This window comes from Rhipicephalus sanguineus, chromosome 3 (assembly GCF_013339695.2).
Source record: "Rhipicephalus sanguineus isolate Rsan-2018 chromosome 3, BIME_Rsan_1.4, whole genome shotgun sequence".
NCBI lineage: Eukaryota > Metazoa > Arthropoda > Arachnida > Ixodida > Ixodidae > Rhipicephalus > Rhipicephalus sanguineus.
In genome coordinates, this window is record NC_051178.1 from 156400849 (window position 1) to 156427423 (window position 26575).

General features: G+C 48.3%; 2 protein-coding genes across 2 annotated transcripts in view; one reads left to right on the plus strand and one right to left on the minus strand.

Moving 5' to 3' along the window:
* LOC119386004 (spatacsin-like) overlaps nt 1–3240 on the plus strand; it is a 46230-nt gene extending 42990 nt beyond the window's left edge. The window contains exon 33 of the mRNA XM_037653357.2: nt 2792–3240. Within this exon, the coding sequence (XP_037509285.1) occupies nt 2792–3240 (449 nt within the window). The remainder of the gene's footprint in view (nt 1–2791) is intronic.
* Nucleotides 3241–9181: 5941 nt separating this feature from the next.
* Nucleotides 9182–25899, minus strand: LOC119386005 (arylsulfatase B-like). Its single transcript, XM_037653358.2, has 10 exons — nt 25717–25899; nt 24421–24580; nt 23285–23397; nt 22807–22917; nt 17156–17281; nt 16428–16551; nt 15397–15690; nt 14627–14801; nt 11039–11309; nt 9182–9307 (listed from the first exon to the last, which is right to left on the minus strand). The coding sequence occupies exons 1-10, from the start codon at nt 25897–25899 to the stop codon at nt 9182–9184; spliced, it is 1683 nt and encodes a 560-aa protein (XP_037509286.2).
* Nucleotides 25900–26575: the final 676 nt, after the last annotated feature.

Here is a 26575-nt window from a genome sequence, read left to right on the forward strand (position 1 = left end):
CAAAACAGAAGCGTGGAACTCTGTTGATAAACTTGGTATAAGGCTGCATTGCATTGCACCGAGCGTACCCTTAAAGTACTGTATAGTTGGTGAGAAATGGTCACAGCAAAAAAAAAAAAAAAAGAAACCAGATCCCACGCATTGAGGGAGTCGATTTTATGCGAGCCCTAGGTCTATATACATACTGTGTTGCAGTAACATGCGCTTTAAAAATTCCGGGATGTGCTATTTCTGATTAAAAGAACATAAAGCACCGTGCCGAGGAAGCTTTAGTAAGAGTGCATTATGAAACAAAAAAGTGCAGCAGTGCAGAAACCGAACCCCAGCTGTTTACGCGCTGGCAACGCCAAAAAAAGAGCTGTTTGTCGGAACACATCAAAATATTTGCAAGCTCGTTGTAACGTTGGGAATATTAAGGAGACAAGAAATAGGAAATGAAACAATTAAAGGGCCCCTCCAGGTTTGACAATTTTGAGCTAACGAGCGCAGTGCATACACCGAGCGTTCACGATCACGTCTGCCAAAATTTGCAACGCTACGCGCCGCGGAAATGGGTCAAATTTCAAGGTGAACGCTGCTTGCCCTTCCTCTCGCGGGCGCGCGCTTTAGAGAATGAGGGGATGACGTACATGAGAAAATGGCCCTACGTAGATGGTAGTGCTGTGATGTCGCTCCTCTACGTAGACGACTGTGCTCTGACGTCGCTAACAGTAGCACGTGACACTGCGATAATTATTTGACACGACATGTGTAGTTTCTGTAATTTATTGCTTGAACAGATTAATAAAACTTGAGAGAAATAATGAGACACACAAAGGGAATTTGTGCGTCTTTTTCATTTTTTTTTTCGTGAATTGCAGCGAGATGCGGGGCTAATGTGCCTCCCTTTCCCGTGCGTTCGTGCCCCCGCGGTTAGCGCATCGAGCAGACGCCAGCCCTGGAAACGAAAGTAATGTTCTGGCGCGTTCGAGCACTCATTATGCTCATTTATTCTACCGGCGTCCAAGTAAACGTTAATGCGGCACTGGCTCATGATACCACCACTCTCGTGCCCGTACAAATGTCTCAACTTTCATGCTCGTCTCGCAGAAACAAGCAGTACACCACAGAGAACGCCGACAAAACGCCCACGGCCGCTACATAAAAACAAAGGTAGCGGCCGTGCAACGCCGCTCGCGTGCTCGGGGCTGGCTCGGGCACGTCATGCGCACGTGACCATGCATGCGCATGACGTGTTCATGCGTATGTGTCAAGTGAAAAGGGCAGGGAAGGGATTTGGCTTGCTAAGGCTACACGGGGCGAGTGGCAAGGGTTTGAAACTCGCCTCCTCGCATCATGGTTTCACGCCGCTACAAATTATTGTTTTTCTCAGCTCGTAATGAACCGATATGAAAAATTCTTGCGGCATACTGCTCTTCATTCGGCACACAACAAACTTCCAGCGTCTAACTAAAATTTGCTATGTGGCCTGGTGAGGGGCCCTTTAAGCAGTGATGTCAATAATTTTTGATGGCCTATTTTCTACGTATCGTAAGATAAGATGCACCTTACCTACCGCACGCCGATTCGCCCGTGCGTTCGGCTGCTGGCGTTCCGAATCAAGACGTCGCGCACAACTTCCAATTACCGTACACACACAACTTCTATTACACATGTCAACCAGTTGAGCAGCAAGCACGGTGCGCAAGCAAGCTATGCGTCAGCAATCAGTCGAAGGACACAATGTTGAATGTTCTCGATGTTCGATAACGTTCTCGAGTGTAGTGAACCTGAACACCGACTGCAAAGCTAGCGCAAACAGTCAAGATTCACCAAATGTCGAAGTAAATGGCATCTCGCACGATGTCACTGCGCTAATGCAACTATGTTTACAGATCCGGACCTAGCGAACACGCCTGGGCGTGACACGAAAAGAGACCGATGAAGCCATGAAGAGAGTTCGCGAGCACATGGCAACATTCGCCGTACGTTTCATTAGTTACACCGCTAACCGCGCAGTCGATCCATACCTGTCGATGACTCCAAATCACTTCAAATATCCTCTTGAAGAAACACACACACATAATGCCGTTCTGCCGAGCGTAACACGGCACTGAGGCTAAAAGATCGGTCACTTCTCAACACACGCTAGCAACGCGCCGGACAGTTTGGAAGGGACATGGCCGCCGCCACCCAATGTTGCCCGCGTGCAGCCTACCTTTGCGGTACTTTGATTTTCCAGTGACTCTAGAAGAGCGTAGAAGAGCGCGCTTTAAATGTCGTCGCCCCCCGCTTTGAGATGAGCGTGTGCGCAAAGAACATCTCAGCGCGAGAGACTCCAAACCACACGAACGGGACGAAGCATCCTGGCCAGACTAGGCCAAGGCACGAACACTACTGACAACGAAGCGAAGAGACATCACGCCCTCCCGGAAAGGGCCCTCCGCCGACTGGTGGTGGCGCCCCTACTAAAGAACATGCACCCGGAGCACAGCCAAGGCCGACGAGACGCACGAGCCAAGGCCCTCACTGAAGCACATGCCAACGATAACGGCGCCTTATACGTGGATGTCGCTAAATACAAAGACAAAGAAGACACATACGTGGCCGTAGCAATACGCGCCACAACGGGCGAAATCTACAGTGCTTGCAGCGTCCGTGCGAAGCAAGCGCATCAGGCGGAAGAAGCCGCCATTGCGCTGGCCCTCGCCGACAACAAGTGTACAACGATCCTGAGCGACTCGCGCACAGCGGTCCGGAACTACGGCAGAAATAATGTGTGTGCTAGTGCGGTGCGCGTGGTGAAGTGCAGTGACAGACAGTGCACCGACGGACTGCGGACTCGAAGAAGAAGCCGAACTGGTAACGAGCTACGCGGATGTGCTGGAATGGTACCGGAGCGCACGTCGCTCCATGCCGGATCCACACCCGCAGCTCACCAGAGAACAGGCGGTACTCTACAGACAGCTGCAAACGAACTCGGTGCTCACGCCTGCGCTCGCGCGCTTCATGTGCCCCGACGTCTACGAGAGTGCAAAGTGTAGTGTGTGTAACAGTGCGACCGCCACGCTAACTCACCTGTTGTGGGATTGTAAACTGAATCCAGAAGAGGCAGCGGCCTACCCAGGTAGACTGCCAACGGACATTGCCAGTGCCGTAACGGCTCAGGACTTAGGGCAACAGCTACAGGCGGTCCAGCGGATCGAGACAGCTCTCGCTCGCCAAACGCGCAGGGACGCACCTGACGGGACCCAGGGGTGACAGCCTCGTCGAGAACGTTGGGTTCCCCGGCGTAAGCGTCGAGACGCAACTTGATGACTGCATATAGTCGGGTAGCAAGAGGGCCCTGCGTGGCACCCTGCTACCTCCGCCGGTGCTTTATTAAAGTTCACTTCTCTCTCTCTCTCTGCCCTACAGGGCGTGGTCGCTCCTGCGCGCGCGCTTATCTTGTACGTCTTGCGCTCTCACAGCAAGTTTGCGTTCAAGTTAGAGAGAGCACGAAGGTCATTTCGCTCACTGCAGCGGCCGCTTTTGCGAAATGAGCGCGCTCCTCACAAACAAATAAGTTACAACTGTGACAGTTCGCGCTCATCCTCTGTATACTTGTGCGTTCGTTTCGTACGTCCTCCTTTGTATTTGAGCAGCGCACTCTAACTGTCGAGCTGTGACAGTTGTTAGTTCCCGCTAATCCTGTGTATGTTCGTTCCGTGCGTCCTTTCTGCTTGAGCAACGCGTTGGAAGTTTCGAGCTCCTTGCCGTACTTCGCGTGACATTACAACTTGTTGCTATAGCATTCATTCCTTCTCCCTCGGGCCGAAACAATGCACAACAAACGCTCAACTACGTCTGTGAAGACACGTTTTACTTTCGTGTTATACCGATTCCTATGACAGAGGGATCAACCATGTTTTTTTAAACTACGCCATATCTTGTGCAAACGTCCACCTCAAAATAAATTTTCATTCTTTCTACATTTGCATAATTTTTCGCCGCGACTGCTGCATCACGAGTCGTGCTACTACTATTTTCTCAAGGTTTAAAACGTATGTGAACAGTGACATGCAAGAAATTAAACGCGTTAGGGCGCGCCTCGTCTTAGTGTGCCATCCGACACATTCGTCAATATCGAAGCGTTTGTTTTCCTGGAAAGCGTGCACCACCGTGAAGTTGTGTGAAATGTGGTGAAGCTGACACATAACCTACTGGAGACGGAATTTTAAAGGGGTACATGAACCACTGTTCCAAGCAGTCATCGAATGACCTCAGTATCGGAGTTTATAGCCTCGCAAATCGACTGCCGTGAAAAATTTCTCGAATCCGACAAAAACAAGCGAAGTTAACAGGGATTTGTCGCGCGCTTTAAGTGTTTTCTTTCTACTCTCGTGCCGACGAGCGTGCTGGAATCTAAGCAGGGAGGGATGGCACTGGGGGAGAGAAGTTACGTCAGCGTGTCTTATGAAATGTGATATCTCTCTCCCGTTGTTATTTTTTTGCGAGTGAGTGTGGGTCGCTGTGTAATGTTGGCAGACTATAGAGCGCTGCGTCGGCACCCCGTAGCAAGAAACGCAGCTTATCAAAATGCCGCTCTTGATTTATGTCGGCCATTGGCCAATAGCGTGCTATCTACTGTTCGACGGCAAACAGCAGACGCAGGAAGCTCCGAATAGAGTGAGCACAGGCATGGGAGTCCAAAGGGGGTCCCCCCCCCCTGAAATTTCGGACAATATTTTTGTATGCAGTAGCAATGGGCTACACAGCTCGATTAGCACACTCAGGCCCACATATCCGTGTGGAACGGCCTTCAGGATTACCGGTCAACGTTGCACATCACGCGCTATTCACTGATCTTGCTGGTCATATGACACGGCAGTGAAAGAAAGGCTGTGCTAGAAAAGCTGCCTGTGCCCCCCCCCCCCCCCACTTCCCCTGCGGATGCACACCACTGCAAAACCTTCTGAGGACGCCCTTGAGCGCAGGCCTCTGTATGAAAAGAGGGCGCCTGAGAAAACGGCAACTTCGCGCTCCGCTTGTAAACTCTCCTTTCCGCACATGACTGCAAGGCTTGGCTGAGCTGTTCACAGCAGTGTCTGCTATCCGCAGTACGGGCTATATGAGCTAATATATATAATCGGTTTTCACGTTTTGGTGAAAGTCTGCACAAAATATCGTCCGCGGGGAAGGCTTCCGGGCCGACTGCAAGGAAACTAAGGGTAGATCGCGATGTAACGCTGCACGAGTACGGGGAACATTATGTTGTGTTCTATGTCACAGTGCTAAGCTCGAGGCCGTGGGTTCGAGTACCTATGGCGGCTACCGCATTTCTATGTGGGCGAAACGCAAGAACACCCGTGTACCTAAATTTAGGTGCGCATTGAAAAAAAAACGGCAGGCCTGCGCTGAAACCGCAGCACAGTCACAGCGAAAGCTGGAAGATCGGCGTTCCTAGAGCCCATTGTAAGCTCTCTTGGGGCTACAATACAAGTACACTAGAAAGGTACCCGCTACGCCATAAATCACAATTTTTGTGAAGTTGGGAAGCACCTACTAAGCCATTATTCATCATTCTGCGGAGAAGCGAGGCACCAGCTACACGTCTGTAAGGCATTATGTGCACTTTGTTGACGCGACGACTGATGACTATGAAGAATTATGGCTCAGGCCCTTTGTAATGGGTTGGAAGCTTTTAGACGGGCCCACCAGTTTATGTAATTTGCATTGGTGACGCCCGGTCGCTATTTTCCTCTCTCCCGTCAGCTGTATAACATACGTTGACGTGGGAGAGAGACGGGGAAGGGGGGGGGGGGGCGAGAGAACTTTACTGAGACCTTGAGGAAAATGGATCATGCGCTTATGGGTTTCCTTGGCAACCATACAAGTGCACTTGCAAGGAAACCACTACGCTATAAATCATTGTAATTTTACTGAGACCCCGAGAAATGATCATGCACTTATGGGCTTCCAAGAAATTTACTGAGACCTGAGGAAATGGATCATGCGCTTATGGGTTTCCTTGGCAACCAATACAAGTGCACTTGCAAGGAAACCACTACGCTATAAATCATTGTAATTTTACTGAGACCCCGAGGAAATGGATCATGCACTTATGGGCTTCCTTGGCAACCAATTCAAGTGCACTTGCGAGGAACCCACTACGCTCTAAATCATTGTAATTTTACTGAGACCCCGAGGAAATGGATCATGCGCTTATGGGCTTCCTTGGCAACCAATACAAGTGCACTTGCGAGGAACCCCTGCGCTATAAATCATTGGTAATTTTTGAGAAGTAGGGCAGCAGGCAATGTGCAATTTTTCGTCATTCTACGGAGAGCCGTGGTACCTGCTAAACGCATGTAAGGCATTATGCGCACTTTGTTGATGCTGTGCCTGATGACGACGAAGAATTATGGCAGAGCCCTTTGTAATGGGGTGGAAGCATTCAACAACCTACTCGTTGCACAATTCGCATTGTGTGACGCCGGGTTACAGAATTCGCGTTGTGCGACGCTTGGTTTTTATTTTACTATTCTACCACGCTATATTGCATATGCCAATGTGGTTCCTTCCCATCATGAAGCCTGTATAGAACCTTTTTGCAAAGCAGTTTCAAGCACCGGCATGGCTAAGAGGTTGAATACTGGGCTCCACGCAGATGGCCCAGGTTCGAACCTCGTTCCATCCTGCAATATTTTTCTTAATTCGTTTTTTTTTCTTATTTCGAGCGATACTGGTTACGGACACCGGCGGCGGCGGCGGCGGCGGACAACTACGGCGCCAAAAACGGCCGGTGAAATGATCTCATAACAGCTTTCGCTGTAAAATTAAGGAAGCTTCGCGCTAGTGGGGCCAAGCCTGAAGAAAGTGCGTATCTGGGGGCCTTCTTCGTTTCCCTTTATTTTTTGTCTGTCTTTCTTCTTCCCTTTTGTTCTTTTTCTGTCTTCTCTCTACTTTTGCTAGGTCGTTTTTGTCTGTTTATTTCCGTTTCTTTCTTTCTTGCTCTTTCTATCTTTCTTTCCCCCTCAATCTCCATTTCTCGCTTCCTCTTTCTCTTTCTTTGATTCTGTCTGTCTTTCTTTCTCTCTGTGTTTTTTTCCTGTCTTTCTCTCTCTTTATCTTTCTTTTTATGCCATGCTGTACTCTCTCCCCTCCTACATTCGATCCTCCTGTCTATCACGTCTCTCTTCCTCAACCTCACTTTCCTTTCCCACCCCCTTGCTATGTTTTGCTATGCGAGAGTGCCTGTATAGCCAAGTGGTTGCGATGCTCGCCTTCGGATCGTAGGCACGCGGGTTCGAATCCCACCTCGTCACGCAGTTTTTTTTTCGCCAAGAATTTTTCTCTCTCTGCCTCTTTCTTTCGCTCTCTGTCTCTCCCTTTCTTTCTCTCTCTCTGTACTCGTTATCTCGACCATACGGGTTATTGCACCCTACGCCGGACAAATCGGCGCAGCGGGAGAGCGCGCTCCGGGTGCACGTGCTTGGGGAGCGAAGCAGAAGATGAAGAGGACGAATAGAGCGCGCGCCGGCCCGGTTATTGCGTCGCACGCGCTAGAAGTGTAGAGACCATTCATGATGATGGTAGTTTATGTGAACGTTTAACGGCATAACGAAAAGCATAGCAGCTCCACTGTACAAATCCAGGAGGTCATAATGAATCCGGAGTAGCCCACCACGTCGTGACTAATAATCGAATCGTGATTCTGGCATGCAAAAACACAGAACTCAATTTACATCGTGTTCTGCGAATATCATGAGAATATCAGCATTGAATCCGCATTTCAGGCATAAGGTTTGTCTTGTTAACCAAATTGTTTACTTGAACAAGTTTGAGTAGTTGTACTTTGTTTGGTTTTACTTTGTCTGCTCATTTGTTTACACTTAACCTGCACAGTGAGCGCCACCATATGACAAAGATAGCCGTGTTTCTTGCATGGCTTGTTAGCGCTGCCAGGAAGTGGACGATTTTGACACGGAAAAAGACACACACACAGGTTCACCCTGTGTGTGTCTTTTTCTGTGTCAAAATCGTCCAGTTCCTGGCAGCGCGAACAAGCCATGTATTCGCACCAACTAGCCCCCATAGCAGCTTTACTTGCATGTTTCTTGGCTCCACAGTGTTGCTGCTGGTTCTGCAGCTAGTCATCGCTACGGCGTTGTAACGCGGAGTGTTGCAGAAATACGAATTCCGTACCAGCCATACGACAGAGTAAAGAGAGTACATTTAACGCCCAAGAAAGTATACATCAACCACCAGATGTAATAACACACTGAACAAATAGTTAAATGCAGACAGTCTAAGGAGTCGTTAGGAACAGTTACCCTTGCCCGTCGTTAGGAACAGTAAGCACGAGGAAAAAATGGGGAGGAAATGGCGTACAGCTGTTTTTGCGTGCCTTGCGAGATGGCAACGAATGCATCGAGAGCATTCTCGCTGATTATGTATAGTTCTTTCCCCTTACGAAATTTTAAGGATATTTTTCTTGCTTTTTTTGCGCAGTTTTAGTTACAGCCCTTATCTTTTCGAGCTGAAGCTGACACGGTGGCCACACTGACAGGTATACAAACACACGATGATTTCGCGGAAGATGTGCCTTCCGATGCGTTAATCAGCCTCTTCCGACAGCATATGGTGCCGTGCACGTGGAAGAACTGTAGCTGTCACTGTTACAAATTTACCCACTATACAAATGCTGAGTTGGAGCGAGACCGCAGGAGACAGCTCACTATCGGCGCAAGAGGGTCGGCACGAAGTTCCTAGTATTAGGTTTAATATCACGTAGTACGTAACGGGCTCATCAATTATGTCCAACACCGCTTAAGGAGTTATTTGATTGATCGAGTAATTGATTAAGTATAGGCGTCAGCAGTGTGTTCGTCTTTCTTTCCTTCGTCCGTGCGTCTAATGTTTGCTGCAAGCACTCAACATGCAAGATCGCCAACTAGCCCAGATGCAAACCATTCTAACTGACTGTAGTAGTTAAGTCCAACCGTCAGTCGAAACCGTAAATGTTGGAAGTTGTACATTATTAGGGATACATTGTTTAATGATTAATCGATAGTGATGTTGACGTGACGAAAATTAATTGCCTGGAGAAATGGTTTTGGTTCGCCCGCGGTGAATCATGTACGCAAAGGTTTACACTAAGCGCAAGCACTGCCAAAACAACTGTACTCCTCGGAGCAGGAAAGACGCAAAAATGGGATCCTTACTCCCAGGGAGCCCACAGGCCACCGTGCAGTTCGGGAAAGGCTTTCGGGTCGACCGGTCTCAGCCTCGGTGACATAGACGTTGCTTCGTACTCTTCCAGCTTTCGCTTCAACGATGCCAGCAGCTGCATACAGATAAAAATAAGCAGTGAGAAGAGCGTTTTTTGGCAGCCACTTAATGGCGCGCATCGGGGTTCACTGTCTGCTCAGCCCTCCTCGTAGCATTCTTTATTAGACAGTGCTAAGTTAGCTGCCTTGAACTCATGACACGGTTCTACACCCATCTCAGTGATTCTCTCAGTACGTAATGCATAACGACGTATACAAGGCGAAATGGTACCTCTGAATAGCAACAATATAGTCACACGACCGCTACTGTCGTGAACATCAAAACGGCGCGACAAGGTAGTGAACGTTGCTAGAGGCGAGATGTATACTATTATACATGGTATATTGTGAATTATAAACCACGATTAGGTTCCTTCTGTCTGTTTTCGTTTCACTTATGTCCTCGTCGTCAACCCTAGCCTTTTTTTTTCTAGACGAATTCTTGTACCAACTACCTAAACATTCGTTCGTTCTAAGTGTCATTACAAAAATAAATGGTCGTGCCTGTAGGCGATCAAGACGACGGTTGTAAGAACAACGAGCAAAACCAAGGGACGAATCCACAAAGTTTTCATTTCGTAATTATACTTCTTTCCAATTGGCCAGCCAGCTTCGCTAATGATATTCCCAGTATCAGGATTGGCTGAAACTTCATCTTATGAACGATTCCAGCGCAAGGTGTTTCTGTGAATTCGGGCACATGGAGTCGGAGTTCATGAATTGCGTTTCGTTCGTAATTGTTCTTTGCCATTGGTCCGAATGCCCTATACCTCATACGTCCAGCATCATGATTGGTTGAATTTTTTTATCTTTCGAACATTACCAGCATAATAGTTTTTGATAAGAAAACTTGAAGGACGCTTAAGCTTCGCATTTAAAAGTCGAACGTAATACCGTAATTGGGCCCATTCTCATCGCTTCTCGTTTGCCATGCTTTGTTTCTTGGTGGACACCCCAATAGTGCCGCGAGGAAAAGAACGTCCGCGCGCGTGACACTTAAACTCTCCTAGAGTGGCTACTGCAAGTACAGTGGCGATGTTCCCACTGCACCATATTTCATCATTTTGCGAATTATCGAACTACCAACAACGCGTCTGTAAGACAATACGCGCACCTACGCAGCGTCACACTTTGTTGATGCTGTGGCTGATGATGTTTAATTATGGCTGGGCGCTTTGTATCATGGTGTCACGCCATGGTGTCACGCCTGGCGCGATTTTACGCTTCTGCCGCCAAACGCTATATAAATCTGCGAACAATACTCCTTGCCCTACATGACACCTGTATAGGTATTTTTTTTCCTAAGCATATTCAAGCACTGGCGTGGCTCTATGGTAGAACACCTGAGTGCCACGCAGAATGCCTTGGTTCGATACCGGCTCGAACCAATCTTTATTCATGTTAAAAGACAGGGCGTGCAAACACGGACACAAGAGAGAACGCGTTTGTGGTTCTTGACTTCTCCCCCCCCCCCCTTACGGTGAAAGATAATCCGACAAGATTTCGAGGGGGGGGGGGGGGGCTTGCTCGGTCACAGATCCAAATTCAACATAATCCGACATGCAGACGCACGTCTCTCATGAATACGTACCAACTAGCTCAGCTCTCTGTTATAATCTTTATTACTTGAATCAATCGGGTTTTTTCGCTACCGGACTACGTCGCCGACGCCAGAATTCCTGCGGCACGGTCTCTTTAACGCTATCGCGATAATACGGGCCCCCTTCCCCCTCCTGTTCTGTGCTTACCTCTGTCTCGGTGTCCGCAAGGTTGTGCAGTTCGCAAGGGTCTTTGGCCACGTCGAATAGGTAGGGCGGTGTGCTGTCCTCGAAGTTGGAAGGTTCGCTTGATTCATCGCACTGCAGTGAAGCCTGCTGACGCCACTGGGCAGACGCCACGATGCGGCTGTCGTTGTTGTAGAGAAGTCGCAGTACATTGGCTGCCTTGGAGCGTGACGTCAGTTCGTCTAGGTCTTCGTCGGACCTTGGACTACCGGGAATCGGAGTGCGTTCGTCCGATCTGCATGCAGACGCACATCTCTCATTAGACTTGAGTATATGGGCGACTGTCATAATTACATATATATCTTTTTTTTTTTTTTGGGGGGGGGGGGTTGACAGGGACTTTTAAAGATAATAATAGTAATTGCTGGGTTATTATGTACCAAAACCACGACAGGGCCAGGGCAAAGGCTCTTTTAGAAAGGGCTCACGATCAGGCCGGGGACTGTTGCTTCGTCGACGCGGCCCGGTATCCCGAGGGGAAGGCGTGAGCATCAACCACGAGGGGATAATCACAAACTCGACGACGGTCCGGACGACGGCAGCAGAAATAGCGGAGCAAGCTGCGATTGCGTTGGCCTTGCTGGACAACAGGAGGTCCACGATTTACAGCGACTCGAGATCGGCGATCAGAGCATTTGCCAAGGGCGCCATCTCGGAACCGGCCTTGCGGATCCTCCGGGACAAGAGCATCGAGCCACACACGCTTGTCTGGTTCCCAGCTCACATGGGACAGATCTAGGGAGCCCCGCCCAATCTCAATGAGTCGGCCCACATAGCTGCGCGAGGACTAGTAGACCGCGTAGCTACCGGAGGGCATGCTGAGTTTTTGGAGAATCGGGACCCTCCCACCTCGTATAAAGAAATCACCAAGCATTTTTACCTGGGGCGGAGACAGTACCCTCCACCACACAGAAAATTAAGCAGACCACAGGCTCTGACACTCAGGTTACTTCAGGTCGGGGCGTACCCTAACCCCGCGCTATTGCACAAGATCTATCCTGAAATACAGCCAACTAATGCATGTTTATTATGAGCAGATATCGCTAATCTCGAACACATGCTCTGGCGGTGCCCCGCGTTACATGGCGGCGAAGTCATCACGCAGTCAAAATGGGAAGATGCTATTACAAGCTCCGGACTCGAAGCACAACTATGGGCAGTCCAACGGGCCCGCGACGCAGCAGAGAGACTTTCTGCTGTTCTGTTCCGACGTGGGAGCGGCCCGCAACGTGCTAGGGCGCGTTCCGAGGGACCTAAATAAAGTTTATTCATCCGTCCATCCACGACATGATTATGAGGCACGCATAGTGGGGGACTCCGGACTAAATTTGACAACCTGGGGTTCCTTAACAGACGGTGCAGCCCCGCACGTGACGTATCGGCTTTATATGAAGCCTTGCGTACTAATACCCCTACCGTAAAATCCCGAGCAAGCGCCCCCCCCCCCCCCCCGTTCTCTACGGTGAAAGATAATCCGACAAGATTTGGAGTGAGGGGGGGGGGGGTGGCTTGTTCGGTTATTTCTAATCTCCAGAAACAGGGAAGTGGGCGCTTGCTCTGGATTTTATGGTACGTATGTTCTGGTGTCCGGCTGTAAGTCTCGGCGTAAAATGTCGTGACCCGAAATTATCATCATCATGAACCGACACGCGCTCTCTTCATCCTCTTCTTCCTCCTCTTCGCTCCGAGAACACGTGCGCCGATTTGTCCGGCGTGTAGCAAGGGGGAATCATAAATAGAGAGATGTGAGGGTGAGGACGAGGACGAGGGCGAAGAAATAAAGAGAGAACGAAACAGAGAGACAGAATGAAAGAAATATATAAAGAAAGAGGAAATTCTTGGCGGAAAAAAGTTCCTCCTGAGGCGGTAGGATTCGAAACCGCTTACCCGCGATCCGAAGGCGAGTGTCTTGACCACTCGGCTATCCAGGCACGCTGACAGAACATAGCATAGCCTTGTATAGTGTCGTATAGCAAGAAGGTGGGAAAGGGAAGTGATCCTGTGGAAGAGAGATGTGATATGAGGAGAAGGAAAGGAGGAGGGCAGAGAGTAAAGCATAGCATATAAAGAATGAGAACGCGAGAAATAGAGAGAAAGAAATGCATAAAGAGACAGAAAGAGATAAAGAGAGAAAAATCAAGAAAGAGAAAGAAAGAAAAAAGACAGAAAGAAAGAGGAAACAAGCGAGAAATAGAGGGAGAGCAAGACAAAGATAGGAGAGAAAGAGAAAGGAAGATAGAAAGAGAAACAAAGAGAGAAAGAAATAGAAATAAAAACAGATAAAAAATACAGAAGAAACAGATTGGAGAGAAAAAGAAAGAGAGGGAGAAAGAAGAGAGCAGCAAAGAAGGCCGCCCAGCGGTATAGAGAAGTATAGAGAAATAGGTTGCCCAGCGAGCGGCGACGGGCCCGTGCTTCGGTGACAAGCTTCGCGCGACTTAGGGCAATCTTCGCACAATTTTTTTTAATCCATAAAACTTAGAGCCAGTCAATAGAACATCTCTCTGATGGCACCCCACATTCAACACTACATACAAGGCAAGGAATGGTCTCCTGCCTGCGTGACATGCGGTGGCTACCCGGATAACGCTCACGTTCTGTGGGATTGTCCGGGTGGCCGTGCAGCCATGTGCGAGAGCCTTAAACACATACCTACCAATCTAAGACCTGCGGCCCTGGAGGAGTGGCTGGCGGATTCCTCCCCAGACATCATGAAGGTGCTCAGGGATCTGAAACTTTTAGGGCCTGTCTGATGGCTAAGCCTTACCTTTTTTTGTTAGAGGACCCGTACTGGGGTTCGTTTATTTTTGATAAAGTTGTTCTCTCTCTCTCTCTCTCTCTCTCTCTCTCTCTCTCAGTAGGCTAAGTTTGGAGTAATACACGGAATATGAGCCTATTCCAGACATGCCTATTCCCGACATGGCATAATGAAAGGCCGGTCCTGTAAAAAGTTGTGATCCACAGTCCACACCCTCACGGATTTCGTGTGTGCAACCTGGTGGAAGTCAGAAAGCGGTCCTGTACGTCACGTAGCATTTAACTATAACCGCTTCGCGAGTCTTCTAGCCCAATTTATTGCTTCTCTTCACCGTTATAGTTCCGCGTACGTTGATGTGATGGGACAGGTCCACGTATTGGTTGCTTTCAAAATCGATTGCACGGCGTCTTCGCAGTGTACGGTCGCAACCCTTCTATATAAAAAAAAATGGGGCAGCTACGCACTAGTTATGCGTGGACTGACGGAACAGCGGTACTAGTGGCCTCCCCCTCCTCCTCTCCCTCCTCCCCACGCTCACTTCCCGTTCCCATCCCTTGATATATACCATACGATGCGTGTCTATGCTATACCATCTCCCCTCATTTCCCCCCTCCTCACATTGACTTCCCTTTCCGTACCCCTTTCTATTTATACCACATACGGCTATGCTATGCTTCCATGACTTCGCTTTGCAGGGCTGCGCCGAGTTTTGAGCGGTCGCCGGCCACGGCTGGAACTCAAGCTTAAGCAGCTCCGCTGAAGCGCGACCTTCGGGTTTCTCCTATGGTGCATACCTGCCCGCGGAAGACGCTCCCAGCACAATCTTGTGGTCACCGTGTCGCAGCGCTGCCGTGTTGCTCACAGGGTCGATGTTGTACAGGATATCGGTGCGCGGAGACGGAAGATCCTCCGACAGGTGCCGCCACATGTCGATGCCGTCCAGGTGCTCCAGACTGACTGCATCACCGCCTGTTGTGAACGCGCAGAGGTTGGTGGAGTACAGTGCGCCGGAGTCAACGAGCTCGAAGCCTACATCGTAATAATAAGTGCACCGACTGCTCAACTTTCAGATTGTGTATTGACACTTCTTACTTCATGACAGCATGCAGTTCAAGGGGTAGGCGTGTGCAGGTTTTCCATAAAGGGGGGCGGCGTTTCATTGAAGCGCTCCAAGCCTCCAACCCCTCCTTATAATTAGGATTAAAAAAAACGAGCTTCGCAATGAATGCAAACTATAAAAAGGCGATATTATGCTTCTCACTGCGGCCTGTTTTTGTTCCCCGGCTTTACAGGGGTAAATGTGTGAAGTAATTATCGTCAAAAACCTGCAGTGATGGTCTAGAGGTCTGACTGAGTGAAGGTACGGGGCAGACTTGGCGCCCCTCTTAGGTGATTAGGGAAGGGAGTATGTTACACCAACTCGCCCACATCAAACTCCTTCTGCAACAACTCCTCGTGTACAACGACTTCTGATCACTTCTAGAAATGCAGAGTGACGGCGTGTGCTTTATAAAAGAGTAAACGCGCTTTTTTTTTTTTTTTTTTTTAGCGAGCGGTATCAGACCAGCAGCTGTGTAGAGCGTGGGCAGCCAGTCGGTGACGTGCATGAGCTGCTGGGACACCCTGCCCCGGGAGGCGAGCAGGAGCGACCAGAGGAAGGCGGCTGCCCTGGAGGCGCCCTCCCACAGGGTGCCCTTGGAGCCGCGCAGGGGCCAGTTGCAGCCGCGGCTGGCGTGGATTCCCAGCGGAGCGCCGCCGTTGTCGCTGCTGAACACGAGCACCGTGTTTTCCAGCATACCCGCCTCCTGGAGGGCCTCGACCACCGCGCCCACCGACTCGTCCAGCACGTCCACCATGGCTGCGCCACAGGCGAAATGATTGGATTCTCACGTATACGTCTCTCCTAATGTCGCGTGCGTGCGCATATGTGTGGGTGTGGCTCGAAAAAAGAAATATATTTTTTAACAAAAGCTAGCATAAAGTTCTTCGCATAAATAAATACGCAAGGCTGAAAGGACTTGTAACATCTCCTATAAGTAAATTCTAGCTGCGGTGCAACTTCTATATACACCTTATTTAAAGGTGTAGAAAGTATTTTCGGTGCTTTCTACGCATCTTATAGTATCGTGAAAAGCACTAAGGTACAGTCAGCACCAAAGTTTAGAGATCACGAGATACAAGAAAAAGCTGGATATTCCCGCTGCTTCGGCAGGCAGCCTTGAATTTAGATTTCAGGCCTGTTCTAAAATGCGCTAACATGTACTGTGCAGCTCGGTCGAATACAGTCACAAATTAATGGGAAAGTTAAAGTTTTCTGAAACCTAGTGGTCTCTAAATTTTTGACGCCGACTGTGCATGCCAGTGTCGCTTGGTTTGTCTCATGCATGGCTAACCCCCACACCATTAAATATACTGACCGAAATAACACTCATACTAACACTCATACTCATACTTGGCCATTTAACAGCGTCTGGATACGCACTTCCCTTTATTTGCACGCATCCCTTTCTATCGTGCTCTTATCTCGAGTCCTTGCTATAAGCAACGAACTTTACAAAAGCTTGCGTATATGTTGCACCCGTTCGGAGGACTCACCGGCGTAAACGGTGCGGTTCTCCTCTCCGATGTACGAGAACTTGTCGATGTTCTCCTTGGGCGCCGCCAGCGGAACTTCGACACCTCCGTGTGGCGCCTGGTGGCTCAGGTACATAAAGAAAGGCTGCGCGAATCAAACGCGACCTTATCGAAAGCACGAACATCGAAAGCACGACAGCATTTACAAATCGCAGTTCGCGTGCAATCACGAAACACGAAAGAACCTGGATTAAGGTTCTCACATTTCCTGGGATGGCCGTATAAACACTAATTTAGGAAGAAATAGAAAATAAAAGAAAAGCAATCGCTAGTGGCTCTGTTACTGCAGTATGTATACTAATCACTGAAGAGCCATGGCACTATAGATAACGCTCCAATAAAAAAAAAATGTGTTTGAAGACTAAGCATTGCTCGTGAAACAGTTCATACAGTGTCGCGCACACATGTTCTTTTTTTTTTCTTTTTAAAGTTAGCGATTAATGAATGCTGGTAGTATGTCGAGCTTAGAAAAAAGACGGTAAATATTCCTCAATTCCGCCTGTTTGCGTTCAGAAGCTGAGGTTGATGATGATGATATCCCCCATCGATGGCAATATTAGGAGATGTTAATAAAGATGATGAGTGCGCTTTCTTCATGTTTTCCCACCGCTGTGAATCAATACAGGATCCTCCTCGTGGGCATATGAGCCAGTTATTGAGACAATAACAACAACAACGCAGAGCCTCACCTCGGATGCGTTGTGCGCCTTGATCAGATTCACCGCCTTGTCCGTGAACAGCGTGGTGGAATAGCGGCCGCTGTCGTTGGTTGAACTGCCGACACCTTCCCAGAAGTCCAAACCAAAGTGCTCACCCTGTCAAAAGATGAATACCACATAATTTTCACGACGTGCATGGCGAGGAGTGCCGAATCGTTGCGTGATTTATGTTTATTACTGCATTAAACCTCTGCCCATGCCCATGGCATGGGCAGGGCATGTAGCACGTATAGGCAAGATGGCCGCTAGTCGCTAAGAGTAACACACTGGATTCCAAGAGAAGGCAAGCGCTCGAGTGGGAGACAAAAAGTTAGGTGGGCAGGTGAGATTAAGGACATGTTCTAACAGTTATCTCTTGCAGGTCCTGCCTATACAGAAGAGGTGACACGACAAACCATGCTATAGAAACAGCGCCTGGCCCGCAGAACTATGGCACCGCCTCATGAAAAGCTCAATAAGCAACAATCGTCGGACGTTTGCAGACTAATACATATCCTTATTAACGGAAACTACACACAGTCATGTCCCTGGTGCGGAAGCACTCCAACACTATCGCATATAACACACAGCTGCCCGGAGAGACCAGTCTCCATCGACTTTGGCAATACACAACAAATACAAACGTGGTCGTGCGAGGCGCATTTTGCTTATCTATCCTTCGGAAGCCAGCTGGCGACCCTGTGTCAGGCCCGGCGAGTCCCTATGGCCAGCGGGGCCCTGAAAGAGGAGCCCCGCCCGCGGTAATCCACCTACTGCTTTGTTTCATTAAACTTTATTCTCTCAGCACCTGTGTCGTGTTTTCTTCCGTAGTCCTTCGTCCATATCTAGCGCTGGTTTTCCTTCACAATTTTGAATCACCAACTAGCCCAAGTTTCGCTTCTAGTGCAGTTTATTCTCTCTCTCTCTCTCTCTCGCGTAGACCCACACGTGCGCCATGACTGAATAGCGTTTCCATTTCTGAGCCACGTGAAGACGCCAACTTATGTTGTCTTATTTATTAAGTGTTTTATCCTCCTTTTCCAACCTACCCAGACCTCAAACTTTCACTTTGATCCGGCCGTTTGTTTTATGTTTTCCCGTACCTTCCCTGTGGGCCTTGTCTTCACGTCTCCACGTTTTGAAGTGCGGAGCGGGCCCGGGCCTGTGCGTCTCATGTCATCTGCTTGCACACATCTCGTCCGTCGCTTTGGCGTAACGAGACAAACCCATGTATAGGTATAGTATACTAAGGGGTGGAAGGCGGGTGAGGAGACGGGAGGGAAGAGTGAAGGCATAGCATAGCTAGTGTGTAGTCACAGTATATCAAAGGGTTGGGAAAGGGGGAGGGGGACGGTAAAAGTATAGCATCTATGCCTTTCAAAAGGTCAAGTATTTCGACTACCACAGTCACTCGCCAGTGCCTTGAAAAGCTTGCTTACGGAAAATGAACCGACAGGAAGTTTCGAGGGCTTCGGCATACAGTCGTCCGAGTAGGGCGAAAGTTATACAGGATACAGTAGTGCGTGACAGAAGCATAGAATAACACCATGTGTCACATCATGTGAGATGCGTAACGAGAGGGTGGTTTAAAGGTTAAAGCTAACCACCAATCACAGCATCAACAAAGCGTGCCGCTATGAAGCTGCGCGTGTTGCCTTATACAGACACGCAGCGGGCACTTTGCAACAGAGGCGGAGCGCAGGATAACGCTATCGCGTTCCACTCTTAAAGGCGATGCTTAAGCGCCCACCAATTTTTTTCTACGGTGTAGCGGCAAATTGTACTGGATAACTTTGATCAGCTAGGGTGTTCTGACGTGTGCAATAGAATGTATAGGTAACGAGAAACAGAGAAGACCGACAACATAAACAAACCAAACGAAGTTTTAGCGGTTTTAGCGTCAGGGACTAAGTCCCAGCTTTCTCTACTATGAATGCTTACAATGCTTGTAAAACAAGGTATCTGTGGGACGCCAATGTTTGTGTACGGTACATTTGTTGGCTCTTGTAGATGACATGAATGTGCGTGACACAGCTTGTTAGTAAGCATCCCAAATAGCTCACCAGACATTTGTCATTCCGTCAATTTTTAATGACGCGCATACATTCTCGGAATCACCAGGGCTGCGGACCGAAGACTGAGCAAAACGCCTTTCATTCTATATACTGCCATAACGTGGAAGATCTCTCAATACACGCTGACATTGCGATCGCAGTTACAATTCAAGCCGACGTCAGTTAACTCGGGGAACATGTGTCTAGGAGAGGTGGACAATCTTTTCTGGCCTCTTCTATTTGAAGTCAACTAGAATTTTTTATTGAACTCCGAGGTCGAGAAGCACGCATCGCTCGCACAATGGGGAGCCTGGAGGCTGGCCAAATATCGGAGCACTCGTGGCGAAGTTATTTACGCTCTGCCGCTGCAGGGGAGGACCGCGCCAGTTTATTTTCGCAGAAAGAACGCGAAGAGACAGAAGCCACAACTTGCGAGGAAAGCACAGCAGCGCTCTCCACAGGCGTTGATGTTTTCTCATTATTGAGGCTGCCACTCGAAAGCGAAGGAAACAAACAACTGTGTGTATATATATATAGACTCCATCATCCGCCCACCACCCTCGCGCCAGAAAGGAAACTGTGGCAAACAATAGCAAAGTGTGCGCTGACCCCTTCACGAAACACTTGGCGCACATACGGGCTTCGTTCGACTCTTTTCAGTGAGGGCTTGCTCCTGACTTACTTCACAGGGATGCAATGGAGTATTTTCGGTACGTAAATCCTCTGATGAAGAGGTGCTGGCCCTTTTGTCATATGTTACTGAACTGGAGTTCAACACACAACCTTGATTGACCACTGTATCTGATCAAGAACAAAAATACACGGACGTAAGTGTCAGCTAAAAAAAAGTCTTTAAATTAAAAAACGATTGCTCAAACTACACACGGTACAGGCAGTTATCGGGTGGCAAAGTGTGCAGGTGTACGCAAGATATAGGGTAGATGCATCAAAGCAAGCAGCCGCGTGACGCTGTATGAAAGATCAGCGAAACCCAGTTTATATGAAGACGTCATATCTTTGAAATCAAAAAAAAGAGCGCCGATGCGGCGCGCGCGAAGGTGCGGGCGGGTGCCAGTTCACCTGTTGTCCGCCGCACATCGCAACCAAATTGTAGCAAGTTGAAAACAATTTGATTGGCATGGTGCTTTCGAATGGGATATAAAAGATTAGGCGTTTAGCAAATTAGTCGCGTGGTTGATTATTTTTCACTATGACGGTATTCAATACTAACGGGAAAAAAATTCACCAATTTGCGCAAGGCTATGGTCCGGTCGGCGTATGTCTTTGCGTTTTAATAGTTAGTTAGTTAGTTAGTTAGTTAGTTAGTTAGTTAGTTAGTTAGTTAGTTAGTTAGTTAGTTAGTTAGTTAGTTAGTTAGTTAGTTAGTTAGTTAGTTAGTTAGTTAGTTAGTTTAGTTAGTTAGTAGTAGTTAGTAGTTAGTTAGTTTAGTTAGTTAGTTAGTTAGTTAGTTAGTTAGTTAGTTAGTTAGTTAGTTAGTTAGTTAGTTAGTTAGTTAGTTAGTTTCTACTATACGGCCGCCGGGATGAAATTTATCGCACAGTTGGCGGTGCGACCTATTAAAGAAACTACTGAAAAATGATATTTACGTATGATGGCTATTTGATTCCAAAACCGTGACCTACATTTGGGTCATTCCAATTCGTTATTCGAAAGTGTCAAATATTAGCACACACCTTATACTATAGTCAGTGACACAGAATAAATAAATAAATAAATAAATAAATAAATAAATAAATAAATAAATAAATAATAAATAATAAATAATAAATAATAAATAATCCGGCCGATCCCACGCACTGTGGGAATCGATGTAATGCGAAGCAGCCAGCAAAGAGCTGCATACATCGCCTTGTTTGTCTTTGAGCCAAATGAAATTCATTCATGCCATGGCATCTAGCTCACCATATATCGCATGTTGCCATGCACGCATGCATGCACAATCTGGCATATACCCATGCCAATGAAACGTATATTCCGGTATATACAACGCATGACCTGTCATTATGTTCATCACGCACTCGTGTCATGCCATACATATTTTGGTATATGTCCAGTTAACAAAACGGCCGGAAGCGCACCTTTACAGTGTCATGTAAATCATACCGTACATGACATGCATAACATGACTCGCATGTTAAGACCTGTCATTTATGTTCGTCATACAGTCACATCGCACAATACCAATTTTGGTGTATATCAAACGAGCGAAATTGCCGCGAGTGCACCATGACTATGACATTCAAATCATGCCATAAATTACATGCATATCACGGTTTTCATGTTACCACCTGTCGCTTATGTTCGTCATACAGTCACATCGCGCAATACCAGTTTTGGTGTATGTCAAGCTAGCGAAACGGCCGCGAATGCATCATGAGTGTGGCGTGTAAATCATGTCGTACATGACTTGCATGTCATTATTTTCATGTTACCACCTCTCATTTACGTTCGTCATACAGTCGCGGCGAACAATACCAATTTTGGTGCATATCAAATGATCGAAATGGCCGCGAATGCACCATGAGTGTGGCATGTAAATCATGTCGTACATGACTAGCAGTGTTATGATTTTCAGGTTACACCACCTCTCATTAAGTTCGTCATACAGTCCGCGTCGCGCAATACCAATTTTGTGGCATATCAATCTAAGCAAAACTGCCACGAGTGCGCCATGAGCATTGGCATGTAAATCATGTAATGTCAGGCATGTCATTGACTTTCACGCTACCCGACACTCTCTTGAAACGCTTCGTCATACAGGTCGCGTCGCGCCAATACCAATTTTGGTGTATATCCGCTAGCGAAGCGGCCTAGCCGAAAAAAATGCACCAAGAGCGTGGCATGTAAATGATGACAGACGGGACATGCTGTTCATTGTTGTCATGTTACCATCTGTTATTCATGTTCATTCATACAGTCCCAACATCGGCACAATACCTATTATTGTGTATAATCAATTTAGCGAAACGGCCGGGGGGGGGGGGGGGGGGGGGGGGGGGGGCGAGTGCGCCATGAGCGTGCCATGTAAATCCATGCCGTACATTAATGCACGTCATGATTTTCATTTACCACGTGTCAATTATGTTCGTCATACAGAAATATCTCTTCATACCAGTTATGCGTATATATCCATTGCATTTAAACGGTCGCGAGCGCCCCGAGACCATGTCATGTAAATCATGCTGCACATGACATGCGTGTCATGATTTGCACGTTAGGACCTGTCATTATGTTCGTCATGAACTCTTGTCATGCCATACCAATTTGGTATATATGAAATTAACGGAACGGTCGCAAGAGCTCCAAGGGCGTGGAATGTAAATCATGCTGTTCATGACATGCATATCATAATTTTCATATTATGACCTGTCATTTATGTTCGTAATAAGGTCATGTTATGCCAGCACCAATTTTGGTATACACCCGATTTAACGAAACGGCCAGGAGAGCACAAAGTCGTAGGCGGCTAGATAGATAGATAGACAGATAGATACGCTCAAAGTTGCAGAAGTTCGCTAAGAAAAGCTTCGCATTTAAAAAATCAAAGAGCGGTTTCCGTGGGCGTACCTCTCTGATGGTGTGATTGTAGTAGTCCTCTTCGCCGTTGTAGTAGCCGTAGAAGCTGTCGAAGCCTCGGTACGTCGGAGTGTACTCGTCTTGTAAGTAACCCAAGTGCCACTGCGAGTGCGAAAAGAGACACGCCCTTGCACACGTCACGTTGTTCCTATCCGTAAACAGTGCTAGTTTTACCAGCACATTGCGTAGATGAACTCCTAACAACTCGACCGGCTGACATCCGAGCACTCTATAGCGATTAGACAGTTTTTGTTCGAAGAACTATTATGTCCTAGCTATATTGCGTTTATAAATTCAAACAGAGGTGTATACGGAAGAAGGTGGATTCTCAGACCATTCCTGAAGGAGGTTTTAACTATGATACTGCCCTAAAACTGTGAGAATGTGTGGTAGAGCTTCCCTTCTAATACTTAATAAATATAACAGATGTCTTCAATTAACGGGGAAAAAGAAACAAGCTCGCCCTCACCTTGCCGACCATGTGAGTGGCGTAGCCGAGGTCTTTGAAGTACTGCGGCATCAGCTTGAATTGAAGCGGTAGCCCCCAGGCTTCGGCCACTTGTATAACCATACTCTGCATCCCTGCACAGCGGTCCAAATACTTGCCAATCAGGCCCGTAGCAAGGAATTTTTTTCGGGGGGGGGGGGGGGGCACTTGCTGAAAGCCTTGACTATTTGAGAAAAATGCCTATTTTCATTCTTTATTTTCGGTAAAACACCATGTATCATAAAAATTTCAGGGGGGAGGGGGCGGGCCCCCCGGCCCCCTCCCCCCCCCCCCTGGCTACTGGCCTGTTGCCAATATATCCAACGCGCAGGTGGACGACTATAACGGTCGCGGCTAACGTTCTTTGTTTATTCCACTATGGATGGCAAAAAAATAGCCTACATAGAGATGAAGACAGACAGAGATTCAGTCGGTGTCAAAGCTGTGACTGTATAACCTGCGTGCTACTCCTCGCTTAAGAAGCGGCTTAAGTGAAAACAGCTGCGCAAATCATCAGTCTCCTGGCTACACATCAGTGCCCCGAACCCTTCTCCTCTAAGGTGAATGTTCCGGGGAGGTTGCACAGGAACAATAGGCTGTGCAACAATCGTCATCATAATGATCCTCATACCACATGATGCAGAGCGTACACACAAATATCAGCCGGGCAGATATAGTTTAGACAGAAGGACGGGATGTCCGGGTGTTCCCTTCCTCAAGCCGCTTTTGCAAAGCATCGTAAGACGGCGCTCTGTCCCGCGGTTACTTTCTTAGTTCGTTTCAAATTTGACATGCATCTACTATGCATCTCAAATGAACATGCTGCGAGTGGTTCTTACACTTACGCGTATGTACAAGTGTGAATGTCGCACATGAAAGAACTTGTGTGTATCCCCCCCCCTCCCGGCCCCCGCCATGGGCGTCGGCAGGGGGGAGAAAAAGGGGCACTTGCCCCTCCTCAAGCCACACCAGCACTTGCAAGCGCACAGTTTTCTACGTTTAAAATAATAATAAATAATTACAACTCTTACATTTCCTTTTTTTCTCTTGCATCCGCCATCTGTGGCGCAAGCTCTCGCAAGCGCAGAGTTTAGCTCCATATATGAGCCTATACGCACCGGTGTGAATGGGATAGAGTCCCGTCATCAGTGCCGCCCGCGACGGAGTGCACATGGGCTGGACGTAGTAGTTGTTAAGCACCACGCCGTCGGCAGCCAGGGCGTCCATGTTGGGAGTCGGGATCTGGCTGGAGCCATGGAAGCTCACGTCGGCCCAGCCCTGAAAGTGACGTATAGCTATAGGATTGCTCGCTCTGACATTGCAATGAACGTTGGCTCTGCACTTCTGGCCAGAAGCCTCAATGCCTGTTCTTCACACTCTATATATGTAGACTAGTCATGGCACTGCGCATACAATACTGTATTTCACGCCATGAGCCGCATTAAAATTGTCCTTTTACGTCTTTCGGGTGTCCTCTCTCTTTACTTCCTTGGTGTAACCGAAGAGGTCATGCTACATGAAGACCCCCCTCCCACTCTCCTGTCTGAAAGGAAAGCGAAACATCCGCATCCTTTACCTTTCTCCACATGGCATGTATGCTTTCAGAACACGAAATAAGTAACTCTTCTTAAGCGTGGTCAGCCGTATCCGTATGGGCTGCTCGTGTGACATGGGTATTAGTTGACGTGTGGATAAACAATAGGTTGTGCAGGGAATCGTTTCGGAAACTTGACTGAGGGGGACCGGGACATAGGCGGGGGGGTGTTTTATAGCATCGTTTTATGCTTATAGTATAGGTATCATACGATGGGCGGCAGTTTCGGGAAGCGGGGGTAAGGGGGGGAGGAGGGCGGGGAGGTCACATGCGCGGTGTGCCACTCATTCGTCACACCTATACGTTTTGCCGTTTCTCGCGGACTTCTCAATTAGAGAAATTTGGTATGATTTGTAAACTCGGAGGTCACTCGACAGAGTTGCAGCCCTATGGAGAATCACTCAAGTTACACCGATAAATACTTGCCGAAAAGGGGTCAGTGCATGGCGTCGAGCTTTAAGCGCTGCGTATAAAAGATGCGTTTGCCTAGCAGAAAGTCATACAGTGGGTTCGGGGAAATGCGGGCGATGTACATTATGCGCTTTTTTTTTATGCATGACAATGCACGGTCAGCAGCTTCAGGCATCTCGTTGCACCTCCGAGAACTGTGGAACATATAACATCAATTCGTCAAGGCATTCTATCGGTTGAGGTTGAGGCTCACGACGTTGCTGTGAGTGCGGCCTGAAAGCAAGGCCCTTGTAACCACGAGGGAGACTGGTTACACAGAGGGCAGTGAAAACTGCACTCGGCAAGGACGAGTGAATGAAACTAATGATCCAACAGGGAAACATCTGGTGGCATGAAGCTATGTACGCACCAAGTCATCGGCGAGAATGAAGACGATGTTTGGTGGTTGACGTTGTACCGCGGCCGCCTCCAGTACAGAAAGTTGCAGGGCAGCCAGGAGGGCTGCAAGTATCTGTCGGAAAGCCGAAAGGTTAGATCCTTCGATGCTCGCTGAATAGAATGCGAATTTATTCTCCATACGACTTCGCGGCATGCTTCAAGCTACTTGATAGTGTCCACATTTAAATTCTAAAAAGAGCAACGTTTAAGACTTCTTTAGTTAGTAAAAAAAAAGTCACAGTTTCACTGCAAAGGCGAAGCAATGAATGCGATAGCAACAAGTTGTAGTGAGGTTGGCAGCTAACTGTTTTGCATCCGATCTCGCGTAACTACAAAACGCTGGTGTAAGAGAATACGGCCGCTCCAGGGAGCGATGCTCTCCGCATAGTCACTTTCGCGTTGAGAGCGCAGCACGTAGAAGGGTATACGAGCCGCCCGCTGTGATGGCTTTCGAGATAGCGCGCGCGATCGCGACCGCCCCCTAAGATTCAAAGTTCAAAGTTGCTCCTCGTGCGACTCCGCCCCCCCCCCCCCCCTCGCGTCTTCGCGTCTTTTTTCATGCTTGTTAAAGATGGGTGGGGCGTTTCCTGTCTGCTTTGACGGCAGGCCTCACGAGCGGGGTGATGTTATCGCATGCACCTTTCGAGCGACGGAAATGGGACGGTTCGTTTGATCTATGCTTCGGCCACCCCCGCTCGCGCGCTGTTAGCCGCGGTAGAACATACGATGCGAAGGGGTATTTTATTGATTTGGACTTCATACCGGAAGGACATGACGGCGACCGCGACGGCAACGGCGGCGGCAAAAACCCAAGACTGTCCATATAATTG

Excerpts from the sequence above, each read along its gene's own strand:
- LOC119386005 (XM_037653358.2), bottom strand. The coding sequence starts at position 25,899 with ATGCCGCGAAGTCGTATGGAGAATAAATTCGCATTCTATTCAGCGAGC. Across the intron at positions 22,918-23,284 it reads CCACTCACATGGTCGGCAAG|TGGCACTTGGGTTACTTACA; the intron begins GTGAGGGCGAGC and ends TCGCACTCGCAG. Across the intron at positions 17,282-22,806 it reads ACAATCACACCATCAGAGAG|GGTGAGCACTTTGGTTTGGA; the intron begins GTACGCCCACGG and ends ATCTTTTGACAG.